At 38.8% G+C, this 26,844-nt stretch overlaps 1 protein-coding gene across 1 annotated transcript in view; it reads right to left on the minus strand.

The window, feature by feature from the left end:
- Window positions 1-14,520: 14,520 nt before the first annotated feature.
- FAIM2 (Fas apoptotic inhibitory molecule 2) overlaps window positions 14,521-26,844 on the minus strand; it is a 257,188-nt gene continuing 244,864 nt past the window's right edge. Inside the window, exon 12 of the mRNA XM_044083822.1 lies at window positions 14,521-21,076. Within this exon, the coding sequence (XP_043939757.1) occupies window positions 20,924-21,076 (153 nt within the window). The 3' untranslated portion in view covers window positions 14,521-20,923. The remainder of the gene's footprint in view (window positions 21,077-26,844) is intronic.

Consider the following 26,844-nt stretch of genomic DNA (forward strand, 5'->3'; position numbering starts at 1 on the left):
AGTAAGTATGATTTATGTAGTTAAACTGGAAACATTTTCTTGGAAATTTAGTCCACCTCCTTATCATACTTTCTTTTAAATTAACTATGAGCTAGTCTTCTTAGCAAGTAGTCTTTTTTTCTAAAACTTAAAATAAAAGTGATGTGAAAAGACTAGTGTAAAAAGTGCCGGACACTGGATTTGCAAATCAAAATTTTTGCGAAACTGATCATAAACTTCATTGTTGAAACTGTAAGCATCAGTGTATTTGTACATAAACAAATCTTTGAGAGTATCAATTTCCTTCAACGTCACTTATGTTTAAAGGCAGGAAAGAAGAACACTGTTACAGGCTACAAATTCACTCTATCTTAATGCAACACCTCTTTCATGAACACAGGCATTCTATTTTTAGAACATGTAGAACTTGAAGCAAAAGTTCTAGCATTTACAGTAGTAAGTTTACCAGAAATGATAATGAACCTAAGTAATTCAAACCAATGACTTAATTGAAGAGATAGTGGAGGAAAAAAAACAGTTTTTCGTATGAGACCACTTTCCTTGTCAAGCAGCAGATGCTGCTTAAGGTTTTATCATTTGTTACACTGTCACAAGAGTCCTCAGAGAAAAACAGTATGGTTATATGAAGGCACTCACTGTAAGATTTCTTCTGAGTTACAGCAAAGTCAGTACCTATCGCCATTCTAGTGATGTGTTCCACCTCTCACCTGACATATTAAAATATATATTGATAATGCCAGTCTTTCTTGTACTTGTCACCTTTTTACTTGAAGAACTAAAGATGATGTATGGCAATTTTTTTTTTTTTTAGCAAGAAGAGACAGTATGACCCTTACTGCTTAATATCGCTTGTACACCAGATGATTGGAATACTGCTGTAAAAACAGGCTATTGAGTGATGGCAAAGAAAGAGCCAATTTGTTATATTGATGTAAGTCTCACTTCCACTGTCACATGTACTGATCTTTCTTCAAGACTGACTTTTTGTACAATTATTTGGGTTTCTATTTAGCAACATCAGTTGTGATCTGGCCAAAGTTTTCATCAGTCAAATGTTGTGCAGCATAAGCCAACAACTTCCTCCCACTATTGATGTATCAGCATAATTTAGCAGGAGCCCCACAAAATGATAACATTGGCAAGTGAATCTTTATTCTTTTCTTACAGCTTCAAAAAACATCTGTCATACAAATGTGTTCTGCATTCATAAGTAGTTTATTCATAGGGTTGGAGTCCAAAAATATTTACTTTTGTGCAAGGTGCTGTTCCAGCTAAGTATTACATGTAAAATGGCCATAATTCCAAAAGATGGATTCCTTAGTTCCCTAAAACAGAGGACACAGGTGAGGACTTATGAAAATGTGGGCAGTCCACAAAGATTCAGCACATTGCATAAGATACTATTTCTTTGTTGCAATAATCCAAGGGCCATGTATGGATGAATCCTCCCTTTGCTAAATTTAATACTAGGCACCACCAGATTGTTCATAGGTCCATATGTTCTTAGGGTTATAGGTAAATATTTGACAGTGTTATGACTATTTATCTTAGCCAAAACACCCTCTACCAAGTGCAACATCCTGCCTTAAGAAGGGATATACAACATTTTTGCCTGGCCCCTATGGAAGACCTTGGTATTATCACACCACATCTACCTGAGTTGACAATAATAGAATAGATGCTCAGAAACACAATAGCTAATTATTTCTAACTATATAGCAGAGGAAGGTTTTGATCTGTCAGTGCTATGGGGTTATGAAGCCAGCCTACTTCTGCTGCACCACTCCACTACCCCTATAAACTGGGCTTGCTAAGGATTTGAACACAGGATATCTCTTCTTCCTAGATGAACAAACAGCTTTTCAATGTGTTTAGGCACTAGGGAGATTTCACCTCACAACCACCGGTTTATACAGACAATAGTCTAACCCCTGAGTTATGGAGTCATATACTAAAGTGCTAAAGTCTAAGCATATGCTTGCTATAATAATGGTACTGGTAGTAAACTCTGGCTTCATAAGTCATATGTTAGACAGCTATCCATTACTAAGTTGGAGGAGAGTGATTTCACACCCATTAGACAACAATAATATGCATATGTCCATTGGCTGCACTGACCCTGATGTCTGTTGTGGTATCTGTTTCCAACCTTCTCATATACTTGATTTGTGTTGTGCACTTGTTTTAAAAAACAGTCCCACTGTAGAGCTTTTAAACATGTTATAAATTACCCATTGTACGTAACTTAGAATATATGTCCTTGATATAAGCCTAAAACATGTTGCAGAAACATGACGTTTTTTTCCATGCAAGATTAGCGTAGCTCAGGTATATTTCTTAGTTTGTTGTCTGGGTGCCCCTCTAGATATTATCACCCATCTACTGTGACTGTCTTGAACTTAATTCTTCAAAGAGTAGACATGTCTGATCCATCCCCTCATCCCATATAGAAACATGCTCCCAAACCCCCTCCACCACAGATTGTCATGCATTAAAAACTACTTGCTGATTATTGGAACATACACAATGGTATAATGTCAGTATCTAGTAAAACCTTCAGTGCACAGTATAAACTATCATTGCTTCAGGGTTTGAGCTTCCACTACAATCTTGATAGTTTGTCTGTTTCAGTAACCTAACCAATATCTAGCTTCCCTGACAGTTAAGATGCTACCCCCAAAATTTTAAATAAATAGACAAGATAGGCAACATAAAAAAGGGCAGATAGTGCAAACATCATTCACAAGAACTTAATACAGTGCACACTTCAGAAAAATTTAGTTCCAAATGCAACTCAGAGTGTGTTTGCTCTACTTTCAGTGCATATAGTCAATGCAGGAAAAAGAGGAACTAATTTGCATTTATGTTCTTCCAGCTTTCCCTTGGAGATACATGTAAAATCATTACAATGGCATTTATCTAACATTAAAAAAAGAAATTGTGATTGTGGAACATTTCAGCATTGATTGGAAGCTTCCCTCATACTCATTTTCACATCCCACTATGCAACTGTTTTGTTTGACACTATTTATTGTTCTGCATACCAGAACCGGTAAGGCCTCTACAAAAGAAAACAGTCTTGACTGGTTTCTTGGATTTGCACATGATGGCATTATGGTGGTCACTAACTGTGACAAAATGCTTACATTTGAGGTTTGGTGTCTGGGCAAGATCTAGAAAGCACATTTCTGGAAACTTCTGCCTATATATTTAATCAGTTTCCCTACCAGTAGTCAATATGCATATAGTCAATACATAAATTGCAAAGCCTGATTCCTTAACATTGCACTTAATTGAGAATGTTTCCCATTCTGGGACTTGGGCTTCAAGAACATTATTGCATGTAGTCTGTTCATCCATTGATGGTGTTCCTCCTTTGCTGTGGCTAGAGTTAGTACATGTATGTAAGGGAATTAACTAGAATTTTCTACAATTGTTAAGCATCTGGTTGGGCTTGTTTGTCCTGATTTCCTGCTACGAGTGTATTATACACCTTGTTTGCATTTGTAAGCATTCTCTAGAGTCTCCTTGATCCTTTATCTGTTTAAACATTTCTGCAGTTTTTTACTACCTAAGTAGTGGTAGTGTAGCATTGTCCATATTCAGGCTTGTGTTTTGGGCCTAGTTGTTTGTTAGTAGAAGCTGTGTGTCTGAGCACATGTTCCAGGCCATCATAGCTTAACCAAAGCCAGTATATTATTTCAGTGAGAGTGAATTGTTTGTGATCATTTGCTGACTGGGGTTGCCTGGACTACACCTTGGAGTAAGCACCTCATTGGTTCTTTCAAGCTTTTTTTTAAAGTTGTTTCAGGTTTCAACTTTCTTACTTAAGAAGTTAACTTGTGAGTGTTTCTGCCATTTCACACTGAGCTAATTAGAAGAAGTCGGAGGAAGGGCTTTGAGCTAACTAATCTGTGCTGAATAACATTAAGTATCCTGTTTTTTGCTTATTTCTGAGTTATTTATAGCACTTTTATTGTCCGCATATACTTTGCTAGCTAGTTTCACTGTGTGTGAGGTATTAACTAGAATTTTCTGCAATTGTTAAGCATCTGGTTGGGTTTGTTTGTTCTGATTTTTGTTTCCCACCCTCCCTATACTTGGTGGCTTTGCAGTTGCCTGCCCCTACTGCAAATTTGACCTGGGACACTCCTCCCGGTCTAGTGTCATCACCTCATTCTAACTAATCCAGGGAGAACATTTGAGAAGGCCAACCCAGTTAGTTTCTGCTCCTCCTGTCCCCTTTCCACTTTACAAAAAAAAAATAATTCTAAGATTGTTTCCTGCCTTTCCTGTAAGTCGTCTAGTCCAGATATAGATTTGCTGTATCCATGACTGTTTGTAAGCTTCTGAGCCCCCAAGCCTTTCTGTGTTGGAGGGAAGCCTTCTAGCTTAATTTTGTTTCTTAGAACTAGCCAGTTTTCTAGTTTCAGCACTCAAATCTGTTTCTTTGAGCTCAGCACTTGTTCAGAACTCATTGTAAGCACTAAATAAGCTACAAATTAGTACAGCACTCAACTTTCCTCACTTGTCTAGAGGAAAACAGTTTTTAGTACTTAATAAATAGGCACCTATCCAGGCATGTCTAAGGGTCAGCTTCCGGTGTTTTCTCCTGTCTACCTGATGAATCTGGGCATCTTGGGGCAATGCAGCAATTGCCTCATGTACACAGACAACCCTCTCCTCCTACCACCCAATATTACAACCTGTGAGAGATGCACTTATATAACCAAACTGGAAGTAAAGCTCTCTTCACCCAAGACTGAAGGTAAACACTTGCACCACACCACACTCATCACATAGTCCCTCAAAACCTATACCACCAAAACACACACATAGAAACACAAAACACACACCTACATTCACGGAGGCTCTCAAAAAAAAATCTACCCAAGCAACAGGGACCTCCAAAGTAGAAACACAAGCAACCTCCACCCCCCCCAACACAATTCAAATGACACATAGCCCACAAACTCAGTGTGCCACTCAACCACAGCCCATAAGACATAACAATGCACCCAACACTCTAGTCATAGGTGACTCTATAGTCAGGCACACTGATGTTCCACTCACCAGGCTAAACAAGGAGTTACTATCAGCTGCCTGTCAGGTGCCAGGATCTGTCATATAATGCATGCACTCAGGTCACTCCACAACAAGTACAAATATGACTCTGTCATTGTCCATGTTAGTGTGAATGACCGGAGACGTACCTCCCTGGACTACATGAAAAGAGATAGAGAGAAGCTGTCCGATCTTGTAGCCCGGGAGATATGACCCTAGCCCTGAGTAGCATCCTGCCATCACCCAGAATGATACCACAGTATAAGGACAAAATGATTGACTTCAACAATTGGCTAAGCTTCTGGTGTCATTCTAAGGGGAGCCAGTATCTGTCTGCCTGGGATGACATGATCGACAAACCACGATGCTTTGCAGAGATGGCCTGCACCTGTCACCCTTGGGATTCTGGATACTGGCTAAGGCTCTTGCCACCCCTATAGTTCCTTTTTTAGGCAAGATTCAGATGAAAAATTCACCACAATAACAGGTACAAGCAAGCAAAATCTGAGGGTAATGCTACTTTATGCTAGAATTCTAAACATCAAAATGCACTCACTCGAGGCACTCCTTAAAATGGAGGACATTGACATCTGTGCAGTGACAGAGTCCTGGTTCAAGGCTCCAGAGAGCACCCATGCATTACCAGGCTATAATTCATACCACACCTTTCGGCCACCTAACCTGAACCGAAGCACTAAAGGTGGAGGCGTGTCCATATATCATTAAAGATATCCACACCTCCAGACTAGTTGCTCAGCATAATGCATCCGAGATTATCCAAGTGCAACTAACTCTGAGCAAGACCGCAATCCAAATTGTAGCTTGCTACAGATCCCCCCACCATGCCTTGGGATTCCCAGTCCTCATTTCTTGATACACTGGAAAATATTAGGGTACAACCTAACACACTAATAATGGGTGATTTCAACTACCCCACCATTAACCGGGAAAACTACTCATGTACCAACTCGTGTGCTCAACGTTTTCTGGAATTCATAAATTCCAACACCTTGGATCAACTTATCCACACCCCCACCAGGGGCAGCAATATCCTAGACATGGTCATTACCAACATGGGCAACCGGTGTTCCACACCAGAGGTCAATTCCTTGTTGGTCATATCCGACCACAAGCAAATCACCCTAGACATCCACATCCCACCCCCACCCCCATTAGGGAAACCACCATAAAAACTTTCTCCAAAGCCAACTTCACGTTTCTTAAGACAGAAATGGCAAACTTCACAACACCCATGCTGACGGACAATAGAGGTACGACTGCTGAATCCTATACAATTGCACTTTATAAGCACTTACACGAGTGCATGGATCGTGCAATCCCTAATAGAACCAAGATGCTATCCTCCAAATAAGGAAGCCAATCTGGTGGTCCCCTGCCATAAACAAACTCTACAACAAAAGAAAAAAACTGTTGCAAAAAAGAGTAAAATTCCATGATTGGAGGAACTCTGTGGTCAGCCTCAGTAAGTAGCTGAGATCCCTCATAAAATCCTCCAAAGCTAATTACAAAAACAAAATCGCCACTGATTCTAAAGACAACCACAAAGCATTCTATAGGTATGTCAAGAATCTCAATGGCAACACTCAGATCTGCTCTGAGTTACAGCACAATGGCACTAAATATACAGAACCAACTGATATTGCCAACATCCTGGCAGATAGGTTCAGTGCTAACTTTACCCCTCTCTCATCCCATAAAGGGCCCATCTCTATACCAGGAGAATGCAACGTTCCTGTAATCATGGCTGCACAGGTAAAAAACACACTCTCCAAAGCCAAGAACACAGCATCCATGGGACCTGACAACATCCCAGGCTGTGTTCTACATGAACTACAGAATGAACTGGCACCCCACCTAAGTACCATGTTCAGTCATAGCCTCACCTCAGGCTTTGTGCCCACTGAATGGTGCACAGCAATGGTTATCCCATTCCACAAAGGGGGAGCCACCACAGACCCCAGGAACTACCACCCCATTAGCCTGACGAGCCTGGTCTGCAAGGCTATGGAACATATCATCATGGAACTTATAAACAATGACATTGGTAATCTCCAACTCTGGACCCTACCCAGTTTGGGTTTGTAAAAGGCAGATCATGTCTCCTAAACCTGATAGACTTCTTTGAAGCAGTCACCAAAGCCGTAGATGAGGGTAAGGTGGTTCACACAGCCTATCTAGATCTCGCCAAGGCTTTCAACACCATCCCCCACTCTGGAATTATAGATAAACTCACTAAACTAGGTATAAATCCCTATGTCACAAGATGGGTTGTCAACTGGCTCACTGACAGAACCCACACTGTGAAAGTAGCAGACTCTAAATCCATCTTCAGACCAGTAACAAGTGGAGTACCACAGGGTTCAGTCCTAGGTCCTCTCCTGTTTGGTATCTACTTCTCTGAAGTACAGGCTAACACAGAAGATCTTTGGCTAACAAAGTTCACAGATGACTGCAAACTAGGAGCCATAATCAAAACTCCAAACGATGTGGACATCCTACAAAAGGGCCTCACTGAGACAGATGCCTGGTGTCAAAGCCATGGCCTCAAGCTCAATGCCAAAAAGTTCATTGTCATCCCTTTTGGTAAAAACTCTGTACCCATGAATTACCACATAGGTGGTAGTCTACTTAACACCGAAAGTGTGATAAGAGACCTTGGGACACAGGTGGACAGTAGTCTCTCCTTTGATAATCACATTTCCACAGTAATCAGGAAATTCTTCTAAGTGGCACACCTCATCACAAAAGGTTTCTCATCCAGGAAAAAAGAGGTCATTGTTCTCCTCTACTCATCACTCATAAGACCCATTATAGAGTACAACACCCCTTTTGGAATGTACTTCGCAAGACATCTACAGCAACTGGAAAGGCCACAGAAATACCTCACAAAGAGGATTACTGGCCTCAAACAGATGCCCTACACAGACTGTCTCAAAAAACTCTAGCTTTACTCTGTCACATATCAGCTTCTCATAGGCGATCTCTGCCTAACATACAAAGCTATGTCAAACCCAGAGGTGTTGGACATGCTCCACTTAAAGAAATCCCAATCCCTCTGAGCTACATGCTCTAGGGACCTAAACCTTGTCACCACAATAAACAGAACATGCTGGAAGGATAGATTCCTGTCCCAGAACCTTCCCATACTCCCAAATTTATCCTGTAAGTTTTGATGCCCTAGGTGTTATTTTAAGGGGATACAGAGATTAGGACATGTGTGTTTAAGCAATTACAGGCTGCCTCTGACCATTAGAGACATGGGTACAAGACCAGGGGTAGACATCTGATTTCCCATCCACTGGTCTAGGTTACACTTGAATAGGATCAGAGAAGAACTGTGCTTCACCTGGATAAGAGGCCTGTACCAGAGAATGAGTATTATCTTAGAGATATACCTGTTCCTCAAACATGTCCTATTTATGTCACAAGCAAAGTATAAGTCCCTAGAATCGATAGTTATGAGGCTATTTGTTTTGCAGATATGCAAGTGATCATTCATAATAGGATCCAGAGATGCCTTGTATGCCAGACATTGCTTGCCTCTCAGCAGTCTGTAGGATACACAGTACAAGGATAGAGCTTAGGACATGCTATTAATGCCCCGTATCCTCATTTTTCTCTTTTTCCTTAGAACTTTTTTATTTCTTCTGCTGTCCTCTCCTAGTCTATAAGTCTTTGTTCCTTCTGGAAAGAAAACTTGAAACACTGCTGGGTAGAACACCATGAATCTCAGTTCTCTATCTTCAAGCAATCTCATCACTGGAATAAATGTATTCCTTTACTTCATGTTTAGCCAGAATAGTCATGGTTTGTGAAGACTGTACTAGTCCATACTCTCAGGAGTTTGGCCCTTTACCACAGTCTGGTTAGGATCAAATCTTTCTGTGGAAATGTTTCAACATTTAACCAGTACCTATCTAGGGCATCTTTTCCTTATTGAGCTGAGGATAAAAACTTGCTGTGCCATTATGATAGAAATCTCTGTTGCAGGGATGCTAGTCTATTTTCTAATTTGCAATTAGGTTTATAGGTAAGTAGCTAGATGTCCTTGCGGGCCATTAATTAAGCCTTGCCAATTTCCCTTTTTGTGCTTGAAATAACCTATCCCATCTGGACAGAGATTGGCCTTACCCATCCTATATATATATATATATATATATATATATATATATATATATATATATCAGCCCTATTAAGAAAAACTGGGATTATAACATATATAACTTGAGAGGACCCATGCATGAAATAAAGTATTTAGGAGCTGTCTCTGTCCATTAGTAGTACAGGGGGTAAACTTTCTGTTTCCCATCCATAGATCTAAGCTGCACTTGAATATAAACAGAGTATGCTCCACAGACAGCTTATGTTGCAGAAGTTTAGATCCCTAGACCAAGTATTTTACTCTATGACGTATGCTACAGTCTGTTCCTTTTACTAAGTATGGTCATTCAGTAAATCTCACAATTTGGGCTCTACGGTGGTGCAGTGGTTAGCATTGTCGTCTCACAGCAAGAGGTTCTCCGGTTCTATCCTCGGCTGGAGTGCCTTCAGTGTGGAGTCTGCATGTCCGTCGCGTGGGTTTTCTCCAGGTGCTCCGGTTTCCTCCCACATCCCAAAGACATGCTATAGGTTGATTGAACACTCTAAATTGGCCCTAGGCATGAGTGCATGCATGTATGTGCCTTCTGTGGAAGGTTGGGTGCTGGGCTGGCAACTCGACACCATAAAATTCTACTGCCAATCATGAGCGGACAGGTGATCTGCTGTAGCGACCCCTAACGGGGAAAAGCCAAAAGAAGAAAATTCTAGCTCATTTATATTTTATCTCTTCTTTTGTATCACCATCATTGACATTACTTTTTTATTCAATGTACAATTTAACAATGGATTTTAAGTGTTACTTGTGTAGAAGGCACCATTTGCCATCCGTCTTTTCTCAGAGTTGTAATCTAAGATTAGTTCACCACTATATATGAAAAATTCTTGAATTTCCTTGCTTCCTGTCCTGGTGTTTTCCAGTCCATAAAATTATCAGTTTCTCTACATCTTTCTCTTTCTTTCTCCCATTCCCTGTCTTCTGTTCTGTCTGTCTTTCTGCTGCTAAATCCATACAGGAAGTGAATGACAAAAGGTTTCTACATGTGCAGGATATGTCATCAACCAGGGGTATCTTCCTTGATTTCATTAGTGCAGCAGTAATGAGGGTTGCCCGAGATCATTGCATTTAATATGACCTGCTGCTTGAACATTTCTAAGCAATTTGCTAATACAGTATCTCACATAATCGTACTTTCATAAAAGAGGTCAAAGTCTTTCAAAGCAGTGACAACAAATGGACACATAAATAATGGAAGAACTAAAGCAGAATTTCCCTTGATACTACGTATATAATGACTTTAAAAGCAGAGGTCCAAGCAGCCATGTTTGTCTTTGACAGTTCATCTGAAAGACTTTAAGTAATACCAAAAAAGAAGATGATCGGTTAAAAGAGACTGCATATAACATTAAATTGAATTAGTTGAAATGCACAACAGATTTTTTCAAATTTATTAGCAACATACAGGAAGTACAAATCTGAAAATAAATTAACCCCATACACAGCAAAGAGTTTATTGCCTCAGCCATGCATGTATCTCTTGATTTACTTGTAAATATGAAAAAAATGCAGCAGGTCTTGTATGATACAATTAAAATAAACACTATAGCTTCAAATATGCAACTGTTTCCAAATCAAAAGAGTTTTGACCTTAACTATCAGCACTCAAAATAATAAAGTATTACAAGCTGCAAATTTACATATACTTGAAATAACTACACATGTTAAATATTAAAAAACACATTTGAATGTTCTGTTTAAATGAAAATTTGTAATGCTGGATCTGAGAAAGTTTGAAAAGCCTGTTTTCTTCAGTGTATAAGCTTGGCATCCCTTTTTGATTCAATGCTTGAATTCCTGCCAGCAGAACATGTCCCACCTTATCAAAAGTTTCCAGATGAATGAATGAAATAACTTCAATATTGCTAACAATACAAAACAATATTCTATTAAAGTATGAATGCATATCTCAGCACAAAAATACTGGCATTTGATAATTCCATTACTATTTGTTTACTGTACATTTTACTTTGAAGTACATATTATGCACAAGGCTTGTAGAATATATAACCAGTCTAACTTTGCCCCTACCAAAAGAAGCAGAGTAAAAGTCTTACATATTAACTGCATTAACTCCATATATCCAGCATATGAAAGGATGATACAATTTATACAATGTGTACTCTTGATGGGGGTGGCACAGAAGTGTAATTCATTCTTGTGCCTACAGTCTGAAAGTATACTACTAAACTAATGAAAGGAATGCATATACAGTAAATCTAAATACAACACCACCTAAATAATATGGCTTTAAATGTTAGAGGATGAAGCTGTTGCAACTATACAGTATCCTGTAGTGACCCTGTATACTGACACATTTAAGAAGTTCTCTTAGTTTAGACTTTTTATTACAAAATGATAACTGTAACTGTTGGTGGAGCACTTTCTGAGTATATACTTCAGCTATTAGACGGTAATCTTACTCAAAATAGATACTTTTATAACTGCTTAATTTACTAATGTATGATATGTACAGTGTTATGTCATATATGAAAGGGGTTATCTGTAGAGAAGTGCAAGAAAGTGAAAGGAAGACAGACTTATACGAGATAGAAATACAAAATACCTATTAAATTAGAATAGTGTTATATAAAAATATGATGAACTTTTAATATATATTGTACCGAAAATATAATTCTGGACATAATGGAAATTGTATTTTCTTACTCAAAACCCATATGAAGGACCAGTTGGACCTACTCCTTTTAAATAGACTTTTGGCAAAAGTTACATGCCATTCCAGTGGTATTATCCCCAGATTAGGAAAAATAAAGACTTTTCTGGTGAAGCTAGTAGTTTACAGAAGTTATGTTTATGAACAATTTGTTTAAAGGAAGCATTTCTTGAAAGGTTATATCTGTTTTTCGGTAACTATTGTGTATATGTATAGACAGGAAGGCAGACTGACAGACAGATACTGATATACATAAGGGAAGTTGAGAGAATAACAGACTGCCAACTAAGCTATGTTAACATTTGTGGACTGTTGGCACCTTATGTTTTATATGAAAGTAGGTAGATTATCGTTACAAGGAGAACCACAGATTAAAATTTTGCAATAGTTAAAGGCTAGTTTAATGCAGAGCAAAACAGCTGTAGGACTTGAAAAACTATCTGTGTATTTGCACCCAGTAATATGTAATTATCTGACCTACAATACAGCAGAAAAGAGGAAAAGAAAAACAGTGTTACGTGCAATGAAGTTACTGTTTCAGTACCACACCGGTTATCTAAATCCTGTTGGCCTAAGAATGGGCAATATACTGCCTGCCCTTCTAAGTCAGCCATGCAGGCCAGTGACTCAAGTCTGAATAGATGATATACTGTCCTGCCCTCTGAGTCAGTTATGCTGGTCAGTGTGTAGGGTAGCACATAGTTATGACCAGGAAATTGCTACACAGATGTTTATGAATAAGGGATATTGGTTGCATTAGTCAAGTCTGATGCTGCCAAGGAAAATACAACAGTTCTAGAATTAATGTTCATATAAGTCATTTGCATCTTAAAAACTATTCTCTTGAATCTAAAAATATAAAAATGCAATGTTTTGTATATGTCCTGTTTTGTACACACTTACAAAACATCTCTTGAAATCCTTCCAAGATGACTAATAACTCTCCCAAGTACCAGGATGTTTTGTGTAGTATTCAGTGAGCATATAATAATTTAGCTTTATTATTTATATTTCACATAGAGGTCAGGCACCTGCAAGAAAAGACAAACAAATGTTGTCCTTAGAAACGACAAAACCATTATTATGAAAGTCTACACAGCATCTTAAATTATGTTATTGTGCAATAAACTATGATTAATGACTTGTCTATTTTAAAATAATGTAGAAATGCAGAGGAGTGCACTATACAGATGCATCTGCAAAATGTCTAAAACTTTCAACTTACTTTTAGCATCTATTGTAAGCTCCCTCTTTCTCACTTTACTCATATGTGCTAACTGTACCCTGTTACTGCCCTTAACCCCAAACCTGCACTTTATGTTGCCAGAACCCCTTTCCCCTAAAGGCTTCACCACAAAACACAGGCAAACATTATACATACACTATAACACACACAAAAACAGAAAAACTTTCCCACATGTAACCCACTAAATCTGTTCCCTTGCCAAGACAAAACTATAAGTTCGCTCTCATTCCCATTTCCACAATTACCACTACACCGAAATCTTCTTTTAAAAATACAAGTTCAAACATATGCCTTACAACCTCATAACCTCACAAACACACACAAATATATATATGGTCTCGGCCATTTGAAAGTCGAGCTTTTAAAAGTTCGACCATCTGAAGGGGACCCATAGATAGATTTATATATATATATATATATATATATATATATATATATATATATAATACCAGCACCCATGTCACCATGCATCTCGATCCTTCAGTGCAGTCACAAATATAATCCTCGAGTGAGTGAATATTCCCTTTCCGCAGGGACTCTGCAATCTCGGAGTTAGTACATATAATTAGCAGGTGGTGTGGGGGGTGCCGGAGTTTTGTTCCCCTGCAAAAACTGATGTTATTTTGGTTTTTTGTTGGTTGAATGCGGCAAGAGTTTTACTCACTTGAATGTCAGTGTGTCTCCATTGCCAATCTTTTGCAGTCGACATTGTACTGTGTTGATGGAATGTAGCAATCCCATACACACACACACATATATATATATATATATATATATATATATATATATATATATAGATAGATATAGATATAGATAGATATAGATATATAAGAGAGAGAGAGAGGTGTGCATTTGACAGAGAGTCTAGAAGATTCTTTTCCCATAAAAGTTACAGTTAGGTGAGAGAACTATCTGACAACAGCAGGTAAATGTGTTCTCGCTACAGATCATGACCTGATTTTGACTAGGAATCATTTGTAGCACTCCTTGTTTTGATTGAAAGTCTGAGTTGGGGTTGTAACCAACCATGCAGACATGATTATTGCTGTGTCTTGTTTTTGCTTTATTTTCCCTGTAATGTGTGTGTGACTGCTCAGTCAAATAGGGTTTTATTTTTCAGCTATTTACTTCAGTAACAATGTGTGCAGCTTTCTCAGTGTGCAGTCTCTCAATAACAGGTTTGCAATTTATGATGAATCGGGGCTAGCTTTTTTTGTAGTCATAGCTGTGTGACTGTGGGATAAATATATATATGTAAGGGATGTGGGGGAAAAGCCCACATGTTACTGGTATAGGAGACAGCCTCCATCCCCTTATATAAATAAAGATTTTGTTGTTTGTGTTGCTGTGGGAGTTTTCTCCATCTATGTTGTAGTTTTTTTTTCCTTTGAATTTTGCGTTAGTTTCCTGATCACAGATATTTAGCTTTATGGTTGACACTTGCAACCAGATGTGGTTGTATTAAAATGTTGCAGACTTATAGAGACATAATAGAGGACTAATACCAAGCAGGCCTAAAATGTGTATTTTGTTAATTAGTTATCCCATATCTTCCAAATAAACATAAGGCCATAACAGTTAAGGGACTGCTTTTTGCTGATTTCTGTCCTCTGTATCCTCCAGTAGCAATGTGATCATCTTTGAGATTCCTATGCCTACCATCAGTAAAATATAACATTTCTTTACCACAGTCCTAACAAGTCTGTTCTTCCCAGGCATTAAGGCTGCAAAACATCTTCAGATCAATTCTTAGTTATGGTTTCTCCTATTCCAAAAGTTAAAATTATGTGAACATTATCCTGCTGATAACTATTATTATATTTCTCCTGCAATGGTATACTAAAGCTTATTCTTCCAGATTTCAAGAATTTATTCCTTGTTCATTCGTGCATGGTAGAAATCCTTTCTAAAAATTGAATGGAATGGTAGGCATTAAATAGTGTGTGTGTGTGTGTGTGTGTGTGTGTGTGTGTGTGTGTGTGTGTGTGTGTGTGCGTGTGTGTGTGTGTGTGTGTGTGTGTCTATCTGCTTTTTAGAACTAATCCATAACAAAACAGAAGATTAGCTCATTTCCTGTATTTAATTTATAATACTGTTTTTTTTCTTTGATGCTGGATAACATAACTTGACATAGCTAAAAGCTTCCCTACTGTTCAGACTAACAGAGTGAAGCTTTAGTGTCATGTGAAACCCTTTCTTAAATGGATTTGTGCAAGACAGTCATGAAATCTGGCATTCAATATCACTGACTTCAGAATGTATCTATGAATATATGTTCTTCAGTTTTAGATACCAGCCTGGGCATAGTGAGAAACTGCATACCTGTATCCTTTCCTGCAGATGAAAATCACAAGTCACATCATAAAAACCTGACATTTTGCAGCTCGGAAAATGTGTACTTAATTCCATAATTAAAATATTTTGTAGTACTACAAATGTCTGCAAGGTTCTGTGTTTCAGAGCTGTAGTCATGTAACAAACAGGTGGCAGTTCTAGTCTTCCTGCTCCATCAATTCAGTAGCTTGGATTGTAAACGGCTTCTATTTGGTGATACAACAGGAAATATTTTATGGGCTGCTAAACTGCCTTCCCAATTTTTTCATAGGTTCTAACCCCCAACCTTGTGTGAAACCCCAATCAAAATTGGGTTGCTTTTGGAAGATTTTGACAGGACTCTAACCTACAGTCTTCCATCTCTGCTGACAGGATGCCTCTAGAAATACAAAATTTACAATTCTGAATGCCTTTCTTTAAATTATTTTCACTTAACATATTGCTATAATTAGAATAACGTGTGGAACATTTATGAGAATTACCACTCATGACTAAAATTACCATGACTGGCTTTGTAGTATAAAATGCATTCTTAGCAGCTACTTGTTTAAATTTCCAAGATAAGAAATGTAACCAGAGAGAATTACAAAGAGCATTTCTGTACTTATACAGTATACAGGGTGGTATAATATACATGCTTACATACCCAGTGTTTCAGAACTAGCAAATACACCACAAGCAAAATAGAGCTAGTTATCGGCGTAGGTAAATGTTAAAGTAAGATGTAACAGCCAAGCATTTGTCTAATTTATTTCTAGTGCAGTAATAAGTTTTTATCACAGCCACTCCACTCCACCTCCATTTCTACTTATATTTCCTAGCTGCTTTTCTACTGGTGAAAAATGGTTATTTCTGATAAAAAAAGAAGTTAAGACAAACCCAGACATAATTCTGCTATCGTTATAATGTTTGTTAACAGCATTGTTTAAAGCAGTTAAGAGACTGGCATTCATTAATCACTCCCTACCCACTACAAGCCATTTATTTTGTGTTCATGCCAGCACTCCCTACCCAATACAATCCAGTTATTTTGTGTTCATTCCAGGTGTAAAATCTGGGGCATTGAGTGACTTCTGCTCATAAAGGCTCCTTATCCTGGGTTGTGCAGGTTGCTACTGTCACGCTGCAAAGTATATACAAAGTATCCTTAAAGACATGCTGTGTCTTTAAGGATAGACATCACAACAGAGTTAAGGGCAACAGGAATAGTATATTTTTACTGATTTCCATGTTTAGTCGAACACTTTCTATTAATTCAGTGAAATCACAGATATGTAGTGGCAAGGAGGTTTATCCTTAGCCACAAGGTTACCTAATGTCAGAGTTAACATATGTAGAGATGCAGGGGTTGGGGATCTAGGGTGCAAGATCTCTGCAAAAATGCATGTTTTTTTTTTCCAAATACTGTCAAAGTTAATGATGTGCATTCTCAATTCAAAAGCTTTGTGGATTCCTGGTGCATTTTTTACAGTTTGATCTTTAGGTATAGATCTACATTGGTGATTTGTAGGTCTTGAAGGACACTTTACTCTCACAGCAACCATCCTACCAACAGTACAGTGTGCAAAAAAAAATCTGGCAAGATGAATATGCCAGCTTCTAACTTGCACATCTCAACTATCAGTAACAAGATCTTCATTACCTTAGATTACTATCCTGGGTGCAAACTGAGCATGTCTCAAATTCACACAGATAGATCAGTAGTTAATTAAGTTTCCTCCAACCTTACCCATCCAGACTGTAAAAGACTGAGCTGTAAATATCTGTCAACTGGTAGTTTACCACAGAGGATTAAGGCTTAAAGTTATTAAATAGCTTCATACTGTAGTCCTGGTTTTGAGACTCTTAGCTTCTATTTGCATACCATATGTCTCTGAGTGTTTCACTTAACCAGGCAGTGTTCCCTGCTCTCCACTGAAAATGGACCTCAATCCAGATGGAAAAGCCAGATAAACCATAAACAAAAAAGATATCCATGCACAACCAGCATGACAGTAGTCAATGTCTCCTGCATCCCCTGCCTCTCAAGTATGTCAGCAGTCAGAATCTAGAACTTGGGGAACATTCATCAACGCCAGGCCCCTATGCTTACCCACCCAGTGCTGATTAGTGTCTAGTATCCAGCCTACTGCTTTTGTTAATGACTGGCCTCTTCAACCAGTGTAGCCATGACTCGTCTTTGCAACACTCCAGAAAGAGATCAAGACTAGCCCCCTCCCTAAAAAATGATAGGCCAGTGAGTGGACCGCTCCATCAGCTTGCTTGGTATACCAGAGAGTGGTGCAAACACCCCAGTCACACAGGGTCTACAGACTGCTTCACACACACTCCATTTGCTGCAAATATTTTATGCTATTTCAGACACTTGATAATGTCAATTGCACATGCTAATAAGATGGCAAACATTAAGAAACCCTCCTTGACATCATTAAGTTGGGGTAAAATCTAGCAACAACACTGACTCTGCCCTTTAATGTATATATTTGTAAATTCTGATGATTCACATTGTTGAAATTTGCACTCCTACACCTGAAACCATGCCATCAACACTCAACTTCAAAATATCCCAGGATGGGCTCTACCATGGGTCCTAAAGGATCACAAGTACCAAAAGTACTGTTTTAGCTGCTTGTTTTACAGTCGATAAATATATGTTTACCAAATGGTGTCATCTAGTGTCATGTCCACCAAACTATCAGCTGATACTGCCCCCATAAAGCTGTCCTATATCAGGGTGTGTCCCCAGGATAAAACAATTTTATCTTCTTCATCTAGCAGTGGCATTACAGACAACCACAGTGAAATTCTCTACCAAGGCTACAACACAGATAATTAAATCCCACCTAAAATACTTCACAATTATTTACTGGACAGCATTAATAATTATGATGCCATTTACTTGTATTCTTATTAGTATGGGTAGCTCTGTTTTTCTAAAGGAAGATGCAATTAAATTAAACCTCTATCAAAGGAATATCTTCTGGGCTATTCTTAATATTTGACTTAATAAAGAGTCATGCTCCTTTACCAGGTTTTCAAATCTTAATACAAAAAAGAAAAGGCAGTGTGACTGACTATAAGCTAAAAACTCTTTGCTGAACATCCAAGATTGGCTTTTAGGCTGATTGGACTCCTGATTTGCCAGAAACACAGCTTAAAATTAAAAAATGTCTTCACTTTGAAGACAAAAAAAGGTTCTTCTACTTAAAACTATAGCAAGCAACTTGCTTCAAAAGGTGCAGATCATTATCTGCTTACACTCTTATTCTCTTATCCCTCGCAGTCTGATACTAACAGGCTGCTGGATGTTCACCTGGGGGGAGGGATATGGACGTCAGAGAGTTATTCCTATTGTGGAGAAAGCAGTGATGATTTGGTAAGAATTATTCCACTTCGTAGTGGTGGCTGTGGGACAGTAGTGTTCCAGTATGGTGTAGCAGTAGGTAGTATGCTGCATATTTCTGAACAGAAACACCCACAAGTGCTAACACTACCGCACACAAGCATTCTTGATAGCAGGATGAGAGCGTACAATGGGGCCTCGACAGAAAAAAATATACCGTAATTCTCTTGATCAGGAAGCTCAAACAAGCACCTGAACCTCTATAGGTGCCTACTTTGCCAGAATACTACTAAGGTATCAAGTCAGGCGTGATCCTTATGAGCGATGTAGCTAAATTAGTAAAGGGTCCATCACTGAACTCCACTTTTAGACTAAATCTATTTTACCAGTGGAGAGTGTTGTTCATTGTGTAAGCAGTGATTGCAATTCTTAGGGCCACATTCACATTGGTTATAGTGAAATCAAACAGCTGGGTGACTGTCAAAAATATATTATGTAAACATTTCTACACCCTGAAACCTAGTCATATGCAAACTAAACTTGTCAGAATATTTTAAAAAGGGCCATAGAAAATGGTGCTTCACATGTGGTGCCTATCTGCTTCATCCAAGCTTCAAGTCTGTTGTACTAAATGACTTTGTAGAAAATCTTCACAGTTTTCTGATATTCAGCCTCAGACATTTTCTACAGTATTTACTTAAATTAGTCCAAAACAAGATCATCTTTTCACATTTTACAAGCAAATACCATGAAAGCTTTAAAAATACAAGTCCATCATGTAAAGTCAGTACTCACAACAGTGCCATGTGCAACCAGCTCTATGGCATAGTGGAATAGAGCCCTTACTTCACTGCAGATTACCCAAGTTCACACAGCTTTTCAGGTACTACAGGAGCTAAGGTATGGGGGTTGAGCAGCTTACAAAATCTTACCCATCCTGGATAAGGAAGTGAGTTCTCTGTATGGCACAGAAATGCTCTAGTAGAGGCCAGAGTGTGAACTTCCTAGCTGAAGACCCAGGCTACCATCCAGTAACAGAGGAGGGCATGAGCAGATGAGCAACTTAAATGATAACATCCATTACTTTGGCCTTATTCTACCCCCTTAGGAGTCCCCTGCACACCTACAAATCCCCTCCAAGTTATATATACAGTGCCTGTTCCTGACTCTCGTCCTTAGGAAAATGAGGTGAAAAACTCACCAAGACATATCACAAGGCCTTCTCTAACAATTTAAAAGTATCCACCTATCAAAAGGGATATGGTAGGACTTCACCATACCCAAGACGATGGAATGAATGGGTTACTGGGTAATAAGGGCAAATGTCAGTAGCCGAGGGTAAGAGAACCATGCGCCAATGTACATGGCATGAAAATCAATGTTCAGTACAGTATAAAAAGAGATATTGGTGGATACACAACAGCAGTTCTAGAATTGTTGTTTGTAAACCTAGAAAAGGTATTTGGAGCTTATGGTATTACATACAGCTGAAGTTAATGTTACTTGTGATCAAATCTGTCCACCCTCGCAGCTGAGGTTTAAACATTGACTCAATCACTTTATGCAATCAGCACTGGAGGCTCTTTGGGATGTCACACTTCTGAAAATGATCCGAATGGAAACATTAAATGTATACACATGTCAGACTGTAACACTGAAATTTAGTCTAATCTTCTTAAAGTAAAAGTACAGCACTTGCTTTAAAAGAAAAATGTCCACATCCACACTATGTTAAAGGAACTAATATGCACAAGCAAATTTTTTAACACAATGGACACTAACCAATCAGAGTGCATATTAGGAAAAAATTAATGAATCTTTGGTTTATAATACATTAAATCACTTGTGGTACGAAGTTGTGTATTTTCCAATAAAATCTCATTTTCATGTACCATGCACGGAGGGCTGATACACCTTACTTTACATTTACAGAGTCCTACCCCGATACATATTTTAAATAAATATGCTTTTATACAAGCTGCATGTTTGCCCAGGGCCTAGTTCTAGAAGCTGCATGTTTTGTCTGAAAATGAAAATGCATTTACATTCCACTTGCCCAAGTACAAGCATTAGAATATGCTAAGGCTAATCTTTACGGATGGCCCCAACAATCTGCAGAAAGAATGAGAAGATGTAGACAATATCCAAGTAGATGCTGAGAGTTGCGTATATATGTTCTTCAGGGCTTAAAGAATAGCGTCGGTTTCCCATCAGCAGCTGTGTGTCAAATGCCAGAAACTAGAAAAAAAACAGAAAGTTTCCAATTAGAAAATACATACTCATGATCCAATCAAGCTGATTTCTGATAGGCCTGTTAGATTGCCATGTGCACAGGAACCCTTACTCCCCAGCAACAGTGCTGCTTCTTTATGTCCAGTTCCCCATTACCATACTCTAGTCACCCCTAAGTACTGACTTTCTTCCTGCAACATGACTGTAATTCCATGTGGTATCCCAGATTTTTAAATCAAGCCACAGTGAAATCGTCCTTATACTTCCATGTATGTTAGTTACAGTCATCACTGGCACCATACTAACCTCTAATCCTGAGTATCTCATCTTCCCACTTCACAGCATCCCCAAGTCTTGGATGTATCCCAAAGTTCTCATCTTTTACAAAGCAGACTAACCTTCGGTAATGGAGAGAAAGTAGGATGTAGAACCAAACAATTGTCAAAAAATAACTAAAGATTGCTACAATGAAAACAAGTTCACTGACAGGATACAGTTTGGAAGTGGATAATGTGATAGTAAGGAAGAAATTGGATATCCCATGCATCCAGGAATAAAGGTGGAATGGTAGTGCAGTAAAGTCCCTTTACCCGGGATCCAGAGTCTATTACACACAGGGAGGATAGAGCAGAAATGGAGTTAGAACTGTGGTGAGAGACAGTCTTTTGAAGAGAATCAGTGACAGACACATAGCAATAAGAACCCAATGTAAAAATAGGGAGGTCTTCATAATCCAAGCATATTCTTCAAGGCAGGTCTGTGTTGGCAAAGAAAAGGGAACATTTAGGCAGCAGTTGCAGGATATCCTAGATAAAGTGGGACAAAATCAGTTATTATTCTTAACAGACGAGATGAAAGTTCATATTAAAACAGAACAGAATATGAGGACTGCAAGGGTCCACGTGGGTGGTGCAACAGGAATAAATGAGAGGCCATTGTAGACTTCTTTTGGGCAAGTGGATAAATGGTGGCCACCATGTAGCTTGTCAAAAGAGACTGTCAGAAGATCATACATGCAAGTCAGGTAGACTTCCTCCTAGTAAGGAAAAGGCACTAGGTTAAAATCAGAGACTGCAAAGTCATCCACAGTGAAGTGATTGGCTGTCAGTATATAAACCACTGGTGGTTACACTCATCTGCAAGCACTAGTCAGAGAAGCCTCTAAGTCAACAGAGACTGAATTAAAAACCAGGAAATTGTGACTGGCATGAGAAAACAGAAGTTCATGGAAATATTTAGGGCTCTGATGCCTCAGGAAGAAAAAGAAACTGTCGGAGCCAAAGAACAATAGCAATATCTCAAGACAGCATGAACAGGTATGTGCCTGAGCCAGGTATGGCAATACGGTAAATAATGAAATCTGGTTGTGGAATGCAGGAGTCTAGAAAGTTTTTAAATTGAAGAGGTCGTACAGGACGATGTGGGAGATGGCAAAGATGGACCAAGCTAAGAGGGGGAATACTGGCTAAGAGAGCAGTCACTGTGGCAAACAACAAGGCATAGGAGAAACTTCACCAGCTTCTGGAAGGTTAGCCAGCAGATGGTGCAAAGAAGTTCTATCAGTTTGCAAGGCAAAGAAAGAAAGGTAAAGAAGACAGTCAGATGCCATTCATAAGGGATGCCAGCAATAATCTACTCACCAGTCCAGAGGACATCAAAAAACTCTGAAAGTTGTACTGTACCCTGCATAGCTGATAATAAAAGAAGAAGAAGCTGAACCTCTCTAGAAGAAGTTTATAAACAGCACAAAGCAAAATGAAGTCAGGGAAAGCAGCAGGCTCTGCTGAAGTCACAGCAGATATGATTGAGATGTTTGGTGAGTTGAAATAAAAATGTTCCTGAAGGTACTCACTGCAACATGTAGAGAAAGGTGTATCACACATGACTTGAGAACAAGCATTCTAGAGTGCCAGTGTACAAGAACAAAGGGAATGTCCACAACTGGGGGCCATACAGAAGCATTGTTTTCTTGCAGCCAAAAGGACTTCGGAAAAGTTCTGAGGCTTAAAGTGTGGTAAAAGATACAACTTCAGGGCTAAGGCATGACTCATCAGAATTCTGGATTCCTTGGGTTCATACAAGATGGTAAAGGTAGATGATAGGACATTAGGAAAAGTGATCAGTGTAGGACCAGAGACAGCTATGGAACAAGAACAAAAAAAATCTGTCATAGTCAAAAGGGAACTAATAGGATCATCAGTACATGGCATTCTGATGTTTAAGTCTCCCTGAATAACAGGTAGTGGAGGAAAGGTGTAAACAAACTTCACAGAAACAATACCTTTAACTGAAAAATATAGAATCTAACTTTGGTAAGAAATATGATGAAAGGTGATTCCAACTGGACGTGGAGACAGGAAAACACCAGAAATATAATATGTATTTACCTATCTGTTCTACCAGCTTCTATTTACAAACTAGAGGTACAAAGCCATTTAGGGAATCTTACAGGTTGTTTAATATAAAGAAATATATTCCCAAAGCAGAAAGGATGATTTTGTTCTCTATGTTTTTTAATGAAATGCATTATTGTGTTGCTTGTGTGAATTTGAACTATGATTAAATGGAGAGCATATAGGCTTTTCCTCACTACTATGAAACCTATAACTTCAATATCCAATTTTAGCTGAGCAGGAGGCAAAGGACCTTGAGCTGTTGATTTCCTAGTAGACACACCCAGGAACTTGGAGGGGGACACTTGTCATTAGAATCACTTTTAGTACATGGGGAGAATAGGAAATATCTACAGGTTTAAGAAGTCTGACTATCCCTACTTTTATCTGAAGAAAAGAGTTATCTGAGCAGTGACTGACAAGCCTCTATGACGATATTTCCTTTGAGAGGGGGAGGGGAGTGCTGGGATCCCTTATGTACAGCCTGGCAAACAGCATGGATGAGATGGCTATAGCTGTGAAATCGTGGACCTTCAGAAATACTTCCACAAAAATGTACACTGGAAAACAGCTACTGTATGAAGAATACCCGCTGTTAGCTCTTGACCAAAGCTAGAATAATCCTTAGAAAGGTCACTGTTTTGGGATGAAGACAGTTTAGACCTTTCCTTTTTAATGTTAATGTCTATGGCCTCAGACAATGCCAAATTACAGTCTCTGGCCCACCCTATAACCACCATCTTAAATAGGTTTGCTGCAGCCTCACTGATAGTTTTGTTTTTTTTTTCTGAGTACTTACCTGCTGTTTTTTGTTCTTCGGGGTGTCATCCCACTTCGTTCACCCTCTGGGCTCTCTTCACTCCCCTACCCTGGCCCCAATACCTCCCACTGCCTCAATCTCTACATTTAAACCTACCCACACCACACCCCTTCTTCTGCCAGCTCTACCCCCATCAAGACCCTCCTCTGTTAGCTCCACCCTTCTCATCCATACACTCCATCTCAACATATTCCTATTAATATCACACTAACAGCCTGTCTACATACTACTCCCCTTCCTTCATTTCTACAAACTTTATTACTCTCCTCAAATTATCCACTTTAGTAGTTTATCTGCTTACCTCTTTAATAATCCCTAATCTAAAATGATTCTCCTTACTCTGCTATCTCTAACGCTCTTCTTCCTCTCTTCACTTTCATCAAATCTGCCCCCTATCTGACCTGTGCTAAGCTCTCCTACAGACACTACCTCATACAACAATAACTCAAATCACTGCTCCCTACCCATCTCCACTCATCTCTTTCACACAGAGAATACATTGTTCTTTAAACCTAAACTGTTTCAGACACAGCTATACCTGTTTAACATTACACTTACTAACAATAAACCAAAATGAAATCCTATTTAACTATACAATCTTGAAATTCCTCCAGCTCTGTGGTGACAACCCCCCCCCCCCAACCCTGGTCTAAACATCTCACAATCCACATCTTCAACCCATATTCCAGGTACACAAAATATGCTTACACTTATCTCATTAAACACACGTAGCATGTGTAACAAAATTTCTGAGTTGCATGTTTGGATGACTGCACAGGCTTCTGACATACTAGGAGTCACTGGAACATGGCTTAAACCACACATAAAGTATACCAAAGTACTTCCTCCAGGCTTTAATATGCTCAGAGCTGACCGACTTAAAAGTAAACGAGGTGGTGTTGCAGTAATATATCCTGATTCTGTTTCCTTAACCCCTCACAATCAATCCATACCCTCCTTTGAAAAACCTGAATTATTGATCACCTACCTTAAATTAAACAATAATAAAAGTCTCTGTATTATAGCTTTATACATACCATCTGATAATAATTATCAACTCTGGAAAGTATCTTATCTCAGGCATCAGAAAATATCTCTCTGTAAACAGTAATATTAGGTAATGTCAACACTGACTGACAGAAACTTAACTTACAATTTCCCCACAGATAGCATAAACCTATTTGGATTTTCTCTACTAATTACTGCCTTTACCAATTCTGCAAACCAAAATGGTTCAATAATTGATTGGATTTTGGTCTCCCATCCTAACAATTTCTCTCGATCCAAAACACTTCCAGCCTCTATTAGTGATCACCACACCATCTGTACAACTAGACTTATTTCACATTCATGTAGACAACACACCTAGAAGACAGTACGAAACCGATCTAACTTTGACCAGCAGGCCTTTACAAATTTACTAAACTCCATCAACTGGTCATTCCTTAAATACGTACCACTAGATGATGAAGATGAACAATTTAATTCTACATTCCTAAACACTTTAGACAGTTTAGCTCCCACCTGAAGGAAAAGAGTCAAAACCAGCTATACTCCTTGGCTTTTTGTCTATACCAGATCACTCCTGCAAAAAAGAGACAAGACTTGGAAACTTACCTAAAACTTAACACTCAATTTATAGCATTTCAAACACTCTGTAACCTTGTAAAGAAACATTTTAATTTCTACAAAACACAATTCTATGCAAAGCCACAAAATCAACACAAATCCAATCCAAAAACCTTCTAGCACACTATCAAAAAAATCCAAAAATCAGGAAGTCAGTCCTCCCCTCAATCCTCCTGTGATAGTACCTCCTCTGACATAGCAACTCAATTTAACTCTTACTTCACTGGTAGCATAGCTTCCATCACTAACAAATTCCCTCCTTCTCATGCTCTACCCTCTCTCAGCCTCCTAGTACCTGTCACTCCACATTTTCCCTTCAACCAGTTCCTAATTCCTTCATCAAATCCCTCCTGTGCAAGTTCAAGCCATATTCCCCCTCTGCAGACAATCTTCCTAACGAATTCCTAAAAATGGCTGCTGATTCAATTGCCTACCCAGTCTCAATAATCATTAATAGATCCATCAAGGAGGCTTATGTCCGTTCCCTGTGGAAAAAATCCTTCATCCTTCCTCTCCACAAAGGTGGTACCGCCACAGAAATCTCTAACTATAGTCCAGTTGCTATTCTTTCACCACTATCAAAAATTCTAGGAAAATGTATCCATAAACAATTTCTTCAATATTTATTTGACAATAATCTTCTCTCTCTCATCCAACATGCATTCAGACCAGCACACAGCACTATCACTGCTCTACTATCCTTTACTGACACTGTCAGCAAAGCTCGTGACTCAGGAAACTTTGTCTCTTCTCTGTTCTTAGATCTATCCAAAGCCTTTGATATTGTCTCCCACCCCCAACAGTTATTCCAACTATCTCTTCTGGGCTTAACCAAAACATCCTTATAATGGTTCACTAGCTATCTCTAATAGATATCAATCTGACAAATGGAACTCTAACTTCTCTCCTTACTTACTTGCTAGCAGTGCTAG

Source organism: Protopterus annectens, chromosome 9.part0 (assembly GCF_019279795.1).
Source record: "Protopterus annectens isolate FY-2018-M chromosome 9.part0, PAN1.0, whole genome shotgun sequence".
In the NCBI taxonomy this organism is placed as follows: domain Eukaryota; kingdom Metazoa; phylum Chordata; order Ceratodontiformes; family Protopteridae; genus Protopterus; species Protopterus annectens.